The 10,842-nt window shown below is 40.4% G+C and overlaps 1 protein-coding gene across 1 annotated transcript in view; it reads right to left on the bottom strand.

Moving 5' to 3' along the window:
• Positions 1 to 575: 575 nt before the first annotated feature.
• Positions 576 to 10,842, bottom strand: part of mtpap (mitochondrial poly(A) polymerase) — a 48,813-nt gene continuing 38,546 nt past the window's right edge. Inside the window, exons 8-9 of the mRNA XM_060825594.1 lie at positions 5,846 to 5,919; positions 576 to 1,370 (exon numbers count right to left, since the gene is read on the bottom strand). Coding sequence (XP_060681577.1) covers positions 990 to 1,370; positions 5,846 to 5,919 — 455 coding nt within the window. The 3' untranslated portion in view covers positions 576 to 989. The remainder of the gene's footprint in view (positions 1,371 to 5,845; positions 5,920 to 10,842) is intronic.

The following is a 10,842-nucleotide window of genomic DNA, read 5'->3' as shown; positions in this document are numbered from 1 at the left end:
GTGACAGCTTTAATCATGTTTCAGTTCTCTTCACTCTGGATTACAAATTACTCTCCTAAATTATAACAACTTCATGGCATATGAATGGTTGCAATGGTTGCAAAGCATTTTATGACATCATAAGTTGTTTGCTTTCTTTAGTAATTAAATGGATTGATTTGAGCAGAATTATCTGGTCAGTGATCATGGTTTTTGCTTTTCTTCAAAGGTACTTTGTCAATCCACACGGAAACCCAATGTTCAATACTTGATTCAATTTTCATCTGGACGCCTTTGCAAAATCAGCAAATGATTCCACTCTAGAACTACTTCCTTAAGCTGTGTTTGAACTGATCAATTTATACAAAGCTGAATGAATTAGTTCTACTTCTGCCACAGCTCTTCCTTCTCGATTTTAATGAGGAAAAGTAGTGAAACATTTATAATATCCTGAAGTAATTATAAATTAAGTGGATTACTCATTTCAGTCCAAGTGAAAGGTAATTTATGATTTGTAAAATTAAGAGCTACTTTAATATCACGGATCCAATTGGAAATGAAGACAGAGAAATCGATGTTTAAAAAGATTATAAACATTTCGTGATGTTCCAGTAGTTTATTTAAAATGTAGTTGCTGCTAATATAAATTTACATTCAATTCAGAAGCTTTCAAACACAGTCTGGACACACCAGTACCTTTCATCTGGATGAAAGCACGTAGGAATGGTTGCTTAGGTCATCTGCTGATTCCAACTCTTTCAATGTTTGCCTTCAAATTATTAGCTACTTAGCTACAGCATCATCCAGTTTATGTATTATTTTCCATTGCAACAGATTCAGACTTGAAGTTTGAAAAATTTAAATCAAATAAACTCTTACTGCTAACTGACTGCATCATTAAACAATTCTAGCAGCACATGTAAATAACTGGATTTGTACAGTCTTGATTGTTGCAGTCTTAGTCCTTGTGGTGGTGAAGTAACATTTATACGGACATTAGTTAACTTTATTTATAAAGGGCTGCTCCAGGCAACTGTGCAGATGTGTCTTCTCCTACTATTTGGACCATTTAAAAAGCCAGAAGTCTGTTCGTTTGTCTTAAGTGAATCCAACAAACTTCTAATCCTCTCACTAGCGGGTTGTCTCTGCTTTTTGCTCCTTCCTCCAGAGGACTGTGTGGAAGGATGCAGCAAGGTTGCTAGTCCCCATGGCTTGGTTTTGGACACTGGCTGTTTTAGCCGTTCCTGCTGTAATAGCCACGCGCTCTCTCTTGCTGCAGTCACAAACTTCTCCAGCTGGGTTTGGTTGACATTCTTGCTCACATTCAGCGCCTGTTCAAATGGGTTCTGAATGTAAAGTGGAGAGGCTTCAGGTTTATGTTGCTCTTTCCCCTGGAATGATTACAAGAAGAAAAATAACAATTAATTTACAGCATCTACAGTATATTAAAAAGTCTAAAAGGGAGAAAACCTAGCATTCACTCAAGGAATTTGTAGCATTGCCTGGTTCTTTTATACATCTTATCAGTTTATTTCTGTTCCGGGTACTGCAGCAGTGTAGTGCAGATGGGAGAAGAAACAGCTGAATCCTGAACTACCAGAAATCTACAAGTGTAAATAAAGAAATTAGCTATCTTGAATTTGTACAAGATCCTATACTGATGCAGTTAATGTAAAAAGATTTAGATTCCTTTTAGCCACCCATTGTTAACATAGGACTCAGAACAGAAAAAAAAACTGCTTATCCCCGAGAATGAATGAAGCTGTTTTGCCATGAGTAAGCAAACTTGAGTTTTTCCAGAGATCAACTAATCTGCATCTTTGGAATTCGAAGCTCATTTAAACTTTACAATGTAGGCTTTTGGCATGTTCATTAAACTCTGTAAGTGAACTAATAATCAAAGAGATCAGTCCAAATAGTTCAGGAATGATGCAATAGCAACCTTAAAGTAATGTGACATCGCATTCTTGTACAAACACCCACATATAGTTCCTGTTTTTAAGAATAGCAGGGGCTGTATTTATGTTAATACTACAGTCTAAATGAAAACTACACATGACACTCTACTTTAGTTCAAACACCAGTTCATTTAATATATATTTAATTATGATACTGCAGAATAACTCAAAACACTTCTGATCTCCAGATGAAACATTACACAGAGGTTGCATCTGCCTTCCTTGGAATTAAAAAGATGCTAAAGATATCTTATTACTTTTCATGAGACATTTATCCAAAAAAGCTATTTCACTTCAAAAATAACTGTCAAATTAGCAATCAATTTATAAAAATTCACTTCATAAAGTCAGAAGTCCGATATTTAAATTAATCAAATGCACCAACTGACCAATACAAAAATATCCTAGACTGTATTAATTACTCTTATTCAAGAATCATGGCAACATAGAAAATCAGGGAAGCGGGCCGTTCCACCACTCAATAAGATTATGGTTGATCATGCAACTCTGTTCTCACTTTTCACCATACCCTTAGCCCCAAGAACTATGTCTACCCGCTTCTTGAAAACATCAATGCTTTGACGTCCACGGCTCTCTGTAGCAGAGAATTCTCCAGGCTCACTGGTCTCTGCATGATGACATTTCTCCTCATATTAGTCTAAAATAGCCTCCCCCCAGTATCCTGAGACTGCACGCAGTTAGAAAATATCCTTCCTATGCTTACCTTGACTAATCTAATTAGAATTTGATAGGTTTCTATGACATCCCCTACATTTTAAAAAAAAATTCCTGTGAATATATCCCCAAGTGATTCAATCTACAAAGGAGACCAAAACTGCATGCAATATTTCCAAATATGATCTCACCAAGGCCCTGTACAATAGCAGCAAAATATCTGCACTCTTGTACTCAAATCCTCTCACTATGAAGGCCTACATTTGGCTTCTTTGTTGCTTGCTGTACCTGAATGTTTACTTTCAGGGACTGTTTTACAAGAACACTAGGTCTCACTGCACTTTCCTTTTTCCAAACCCATCACCATTCATATAATAAATCAGGAAAATCAAATGGTTGGGATACATTTTAACACTGTGATATGCATTTTTGCATATTTAATGCTATATTTGCTGAATTTATTTGCAATTTCACTGCAAAATGAATATATTAAGATATTTAGACATCTATGAGCACATGATTGCCCGCTTTATCTGCTCGATGGTAAAACTGGCTCTTCAGTAGATATTTCACAGAATTAGACCCAAGTTAACAGATGGGATGTTCTAGCATCTATCGAACTGGTATTCTACAAGCTATATAACAGCTCCGTTATCGCACCAATGTTGAATCCTACAGCGGAGTTACATTACAAAACAAATGTAACTCGCATTATACCAGCCAACTAAAAGAAGCTTTATTCCAACTTTTCTAAAAATATTTGTTACTGGTGAATTAATATACTGCAACAATGTAAGACTTATGGTATTAAAACGGAGGTGAAGTAGTACTCATAAGCCATTTAATAATGGCTGTGTATAAGTGAAGTCTACTTATCTACAATTTCTTGGAAAAGAATTTCAGGAGTGTGCTTCCATCCCCCCTCTCCCATCGCCTTGGTTTCCTTTCACTCCACCCGAAACTGCTATTCACTTTTCCTCTGTGCCTTTACTTGTGCTCCAGCCTGAGAGTCAGCACGGTTTCCTTTTGTTAATTCTATGACTCACTGAGAAACAGAGTCACAGCAATAGGGCAGAAGTTTCTGGATGGTGGAATTTCCTATTCTATTACCTTAAAAATGTGTGTTGAGGAACAGACCCATGCCAATCAAAGCAGCCTTACAGCCTTTTGACATTCCAAAGAGCATTAATTGACAGGAGACAGAGCTTCATTCCTTTGCTCAGATGAAATGCTGCCTCAGACAGCTGGCAGTTGCGTTGTTCGGGCAATGCTAGCAGCGGTTAGAACTGGGATCACAAGCAATCCCCAGCTTTTAAGTCTGATTTCAGGAATAAACACATGCTGGGGAGGGAAATTAAGCCCTGGGGCCAACATAAATCTACTCACCAAGTCTATGCTGGCTTTCTGTACGTCTCTAATGTAGTGTGCTGTGATGGTTTCCGCTTTGAGAGCAGCCAATAAATGCTACTGCACTGCACGTAAGGAATAAGATATTCTTTTAAACCGAGTCCTGCCAGCCACCAGGGAAAGGAACCAGGGCAAAAGATTTTCAAATCATCCTGCTGAGCCAAAATCTCAATCTATTTTTCAATTACAGAATGAACCCTACTGGTAAAAAGTACCGTAATGTCTGTAACATTCCTCCATCTCCTCTGCACGAAAAACTCAAGACAGTGACACATACACTGACCTCCGACAACGACAACCACCTTCCTTTGTGCTAGAGTCGAGAATGTAGTGCTGGAAAAGCACAACAGGTCAGGCAGCATCCGAGGAGCAGGAGAATCAATGTTTTGGGTATAAGCCCTTCATTAGGAATGTTTTGGCAAATAGAACTAAGGAGAATCCAAAGAGTTTTTACAAACACATTTAGGACAAAAGGGTAACTAGGGAGAGAATAGGGCCCTTCAAAGATCAGCAAGGTGGCCTTTGTGGAGAGCTGCAGGAGATGGGAGTCATAACAAACGAGGATCCTGCATCAGTGCAATTCTGGAGCTTAGACTCATGTCCTTAACTAGAATTGAAGTCCCTCGAGTTGCAAACACTTGCTTTAGATGTGTGTAATAGCAGGATGTCATCACTAACATTCATATGTTTTTAACGTTAAAGCACAAATTTGTTTGGTTTATTATATACAAGTGGCTCTTCATATGTTACCAATTCTAAAATAGGGTAATATCATTTGACAGAATCTAACTGTTTTCAACCATTTCTTGCAGCTACTAGTAAATTATTGAGGACCACCCTTAAATCAAAGCAGCACCCGGATGATATTTTAAAGCTAGGACACACAAAAACATAACGACAAACATCATCACATGATCGGAATAGTCCAAGAATGTTGACAAAGTTTTGATCAGGTGGGTCAAAGGTTATTATTACAAAGCACTGAATTTGATTTCTTCACACTCAATGCATGATTTGCAAAGCACTGTTTGATTGGCTATGTATTCTGATATAATTCATTCTTACTCAATTTTATTCCTAAAACATCAAACATTTCATTTGTGTATTTAAAGTTTCCAAGTTCAACTTTAAAATTTCATTAATTTGTGCTTAATAATTGTTAAAATGTAACATTTCCAAAAACTTTGTGTTTAAGAAGAAGTTAAAATGCAAGATGCAAAAGATAAATCATTGGAATGAGTAGCACAATATTAAATGATGTGAGGGCAAAATGCTATTGCAAGGTCTCTAAACAGCTGCAGAAGGAAACTGGGAAAACTGACTAACTCTACTCATTTCGAGATCTGCCCTGTAAACTCAATCACACATCAGTTGCAGTCTGTGGCTTTGGTCATATCTAGCTGGCTGCCTGAAAATACCATCTTCTCAAAAGCATGAACAATAAATGCTGACGTTGCCAATAAAGCCCACATCCCAAGAATGCATAAAGCTAAGGTTACAAATTTTACTTTTGTAGTTAATTCATTCAAAAGATAACCCAAGTTCAATTTTTCAATAGGGCTCTCCTTAAAAGGTAGTTTAGTGATTCATCTCTGAACATTTGTAAAGTTTAAGTTCTGACTAACACATTACCTTTGAGTTGACCTAACATTCCTAATTTTACCTCGCTCCCATGATTCATACAGAAACTCCCAATAATAATGCATAAGATGGACTGAGATCTTGTTTTAGATTTCATGAGAACAGTCATGTAATGCATGATCAAAACTAGATCACTACTTCACATTAGAAAATAAAAAAATAGTCAAAGTCTGCAATATACTAACCTTTCTGATATTGATGGACAGTTGATTGAAAGCAAAATTGCCATAAAATTCAAAGAATTCTTGCAGAAGTTCTTCTGTTGAGAAATCCAAACTTAAAATTATTTAATTTACATACCAAAATTGCAAGTCACTTCATAAAGATATTCCTGTTTAGTTCATCCATCACTTCCTTATTTTGCATCATCAACTCTTCAGTCTCACCTTCTATAGGGCCAATGTTTACTTTGTTAAATCTTCTTGAAGTATTTAGAGAAACTCTTATGATCTGGCTGGTCTTCTCTTTTCCTGTTAGGTTTTGTCAGTCATTCTTTGCAGGTTTTATATTCTGTCCAATATTCTGACCTAGTGGAAAGTGAGGACTGCAGATGCTGGAGATCAGTCGGGTGTGGGGTGCTGGAAAAGCACAGAGGGTCAGGCAGCATCTGAGGAGCAGCAGAATTGACGTTTCTAAGCCCTTCATCAGAAATCGATTTTCTGACCTGCCTTCCATTCTTTTAAGCAAGAACTAGGAACAGGATTAGGCAATTCACCCCCTTGAGCCTGCTCTGCCATTTAATTTGATCTCATCTTGGCCTCAACTCCATTTTCCTGCCCACTCTCCATAATGCTTCAATCCATTAATAATTAAAAATCTACTTCTTCCTTAAGTTTACTCCATGTCCGAGCATCCACCACACTGGGGTAGTGAATTCCACAAATTCACAACCCATTGGAAGCCATTTCTCATCTGCTATTCCCATCCTAAAACTTTGATCTTTCATTCTAGATTGCCTCTTGCGAGGATACATCAGCTATATATGTCCACTTTGTCAATCCCCTTTAGCATTTTCTATATCTCAATTAGATTTCCTCTCATTCTTCTAAACTCCAAAGAGTACAGGCCGAAACTGTTCCATCTCGCTTCAAAAGATAAATCCCTCATCTCGAATTAATCTGGTGAACCTTCTCTGAACTGCCTCCAGTGCAACTATGTAGGGGCGGCACAGTAGTTAGCACTGCTGCCTCACAGCAGCAGAGTCCAAGGTTTGATTCCAGCCTTGGGCAACTGTGTGTAGAATTTGCACATTTTCCTAGTGTCTGCATGGGTTTCCTCCGGGTGCTCCGGTTTCCTCCCACAATCCAAAGATGTGCGGGTCAGGTGAATTGGCCATGCTAAATTGTCCATAGTGTTAGGTGCATTAGTCAGAGGCAAGTGGGTTACCCTTTGGATGGCCAGTGTGGACTTGTTGGGCCGAAGGGGCTGTTTCCACATTGTTGGGCATCAAATTTAATCTAAAACTAAACTAGTCTAATCCCTCCTCAAGGGGACCAAAATTGTATGCAACAATCCTGGTATGGTTTCATTAATACCCATATAGTTGTGGCAGCACATGCATACTTTCACATTCCCTATTCCTTTAGCAATAAATACAAAATTCTATTTACCTTTCTTATTACCTGCTGTACCTGTATACTGGTTTTCTGTGATTTATGCATGAGGACACCCAGCTGCCAATGCACTGAAGCACTCTAAAGTTTCTCTCCATTTAGTTAAGTTGCCTTTCTATTCTTCTGACCAAATGGATACATTTACAAATCCACTTTAAATGTCATCTGCAGAATTTTGGACTACTCATCTAACTTATCTATATCCATTTGTAAATTTCTCAATCCTTCATTGCAATTTATTTTCTCACTTATTTTATGTCTCATTTGCAAATTTGGCTGTAGTAATTTTCATCCTGCAGAATCATTCGTAAATGTCCTGCGTTCAAGATTCAGCTCTCAATCTATGAGACCCTGCTACTTGTACCAGATTGTATTTATGAATTTCTAATTATGCTGTCAGTTCACCCACTTAGTTTCAAATGTTATGTGCATTTAGATGTAGCATCATCAGGTTTATTCTTTTACTTGTTTTCTAAATTCTAGTCCTAACTAGAATTAAACAGGCCATGTTAGTTAACTCTTAGATTTACATTCTCTATCCCTTCCTGTCATCATTTCTAGCATTAATAAACATTCTCTTTGGCTATGACTCTACTCTTGGAGTTAACACATCTCTCCCAATTTTACCTCTGCCCCCACAATTCAATTTAACACCCTCTCTTCTTCCCTATCTATACAGCTGGCAAGAACATTGGCTCCAGCACTGATCAGATAGAGATCAATTCTCTCCTGGGACGTGGGTCTCACTGACTGGTCAGTACTTATTGCCTGTCCCTAGTTGCCTTTCAGAAGGTTGTGGTGAGCTGCCTTCTTGAACCACTGCAGTCCATGCACTGTAGGTAGACCCACAATGCTGTCAGGGAGGGAACTCCAGCATTTTGATCCAGCAACAGTGATATATCTCTAAGTCAGGATGGTGAGTAGCTTAGAGGGGAACTTGCAGGTAGTGGCGTTCCCTTGTATCTGCTGCTCTTGTCTTTCTAGATGGTAGTGGTTGTAGGTTTGGAAGGTGCTGTCTAAGGATCTGGGCAAATTTCTGCAGCACAACTTTTAGATCATACATATTGATGCTACTGACCATCGCTGGTGAAGAGAGTGGACACTTGAGGGTGTGGTATCAATTCAGTGGACTGCCTTGCCTGAATGGTGTCAAACTTCTTGATGTTGCTTCTTCCCTAGCCTCCGACTTATTCATGAAGCCATTGTATTTACATGGCAAGTCTATTTGAGTTTCATATCAATGGTTGTTAACAGTATGGGACTCAGTTATGGTAATGTCAATGCATGTTACGGGGTGATGGTTAGCTTATTTTTATTGGACATGGTCATTACCTGGCATTTATGTGACATGAATGTTACTTGCCACTTGTCAGCCCAAACCGGATTATCCTAGTCTTGCTGCATTTGGATATAGACTTCAGTATTAGGTGAACCGTGAATGGGGCTGAACGCTGTTTGATCATTGGCCAACATCTCCATTTCTGACCTCATGATTGTGGGAAGAAGCAACCGAAGACAACATCCTGAGGAACGTCTGCAGAGATGTCCTGGAGTTGAGATGACTGACATCCAAAAATCACAACCATCTTCCAATGTGCCAGGTATGACTCCAGCAAGTGGAAAGTTTACCCCGATTCCCATTGATTCCAGGTTTGCTAAGGTTCCTAGAAGCCACACATTGTTGAATGTGGTCTTGTTGTCAAGGGCTGTCACTCTCACCTCAACTCTGGAATTGAGCTCTTTGGTCCAGGATTTTGTCTAGCTGTAATATGGTCAGGAACTGTGAGGCGCTGGTGGAACTCAAACTGTATATCAGCGAGCAGGCTGTTGCTGAGCAGGTGCTGCTTAATAGCACTGTTGTTGACCTTCCGTCACTTTGCTGATTATCAAGAGTAGTCTGGGGCAGTAATTGGCAAGATTAGATTTTTCCTGCTTTTTTGTGAACAGAATATACCGGAGTCATTTTCCACATTTCTGGGCAGTTGCCAGTGCTGTAGTTGTACCAGAGCAGCTTGTGATATGGCAAGTTCCCTGAGCACAAGTCTTGCCAGAATATTGTAAGGGCCTATAGCCTTTGCAGTATCCAGCGTCTCCGGCCATTTTTTGATATCACATGGAGCGAATTAATTTCACTGAAGTCTGGCATCTATGATGCTAGGGATGATGCCCAAAATGGGTCATCCACTTGACATTTCCGGCCGGAGAGTGTTACGAATACTTCAGCCTTATCTGTTGCACTGATATGCTAAGAATAAAACATAAGCATTCGTAAAAAATGTGCCCCAATATCAGTGCCAGTGATCATGAATCAGAACCCATTTCTAGCAGACCAGTCTTTGAGCTCTGCATTCATCTTAAGGCTGATTTTCCAGATGCAAAAGTAATAACTGCAGATGCTGGAAATCAGAGTCTAGATTAGAATAGTGCTGGAAAAGCACAGCAGGTCAGGCAGCATCCAAGGAGCAAGATTAAAAAAAACAAATCGACGTTTCAGGCAAAAGCCCTTCATCAGGATTGAGGCAGGGAGCCTCTAGGGTGGAGAGATAAATGGGAGGGGGTGGGGCTGGGGAGCAGGTAGTCAAGAGTACAACAGGTGGATGGAGGTGGGGATGAAGGTGATAGCTGGGAAGGAAGATTGGCAGGTAGGACAGGTCATGAGGATGGTGCTGAGCTGGAAGTCGGAACTGGGGCACGTTTGGGGTGGGGGTGGTGGTGGAGAATGAGGCAACTGGTGAAGTCTACATTGATGCCCTGGGGTTGAAGTGTTCCAAGGTGGAAGATGAGGCATTATTCCACCAGGCATTGGGTGCGAGGCAGTGGAGGAGACCCAGGACCTGCGTGTCCTCGGCAGAGTGGGAGGGGAAATTGAAACGTTTGACCCATGGAGCCGTGGGGTTGATTGGTGCGTGTCCTGGAGATGTTCCCTAAAGCGCTCTGCGGGAAGGCGTCCAGTCTCCCCAATGTAGAGGAGACTGCATCAGGAGCAATGGGTACAATAAATGATATTAGTGGATGTGCAAGTGAAACTTTGATGGATGTGGAAGGCTCTTTGGGGCCTTGGATGGAGGTGGAGGGGGAAGGTATGGGCACAGGTTTTGCAATTCCTACGGTGGCAAGGGAAGCTGCCAGGAGGGGAGGGTGGACCTGACCAGGTAGTCACGGAGGGAACGGTCTTTGCGGAAAGCGGAAAGGGGTGGGGAGGGAAATATATCCCTGGTGGTGGGATCCGTTTGGAGGTGGTGGAAATGTCAGCGGATGAAGGTAGGGTGGAAGGTGAGGACCAGAGGGGTTCTGTCCTTGTTACGGTTGGAGTTGTGGGGTTTGAGAGCAGAAGTGCGGGACTTGGATGAGATGCGTCGGAGGACATGGCTTAAATAATGGAGTTTATGACTGTGTGGCTCTGCTTCTGAATTTCGTACCTAGCTCCTCACAGTCACAATGCAGTACCTCCTTTTTCCTGTCTATGCCATTGGTATCAACATGGATCAAGCGAATTGCATGCTTGCTCTCACACTACAAGTTTCTCTCCAGCCCTGAACAGAGAGAGTCATAAAGCCCTACAGCATAGA

This window comes from Hemiscyllium ocellatum, chromosome 5, assembly GCF_020745735.1.
Source record: "Hemiscyllium ocellatum isolate sHemOce1 chromosome 5, sHemOce1.pat.X.cur, whole genome shotgun sequence".
Classification (NCBI taxonomy): Eukaryota; Metazoa; Chordata; class Chondrichthyes; order Orectolobiformes; family Hemiscylliidae; genus Hemiscyllium; species Hemiscyllium ocellatum.
Note: the sequence above shows the minus strand (reverse complement) of the source record. Positions and strands in the feature narration are given on the sequence as shown.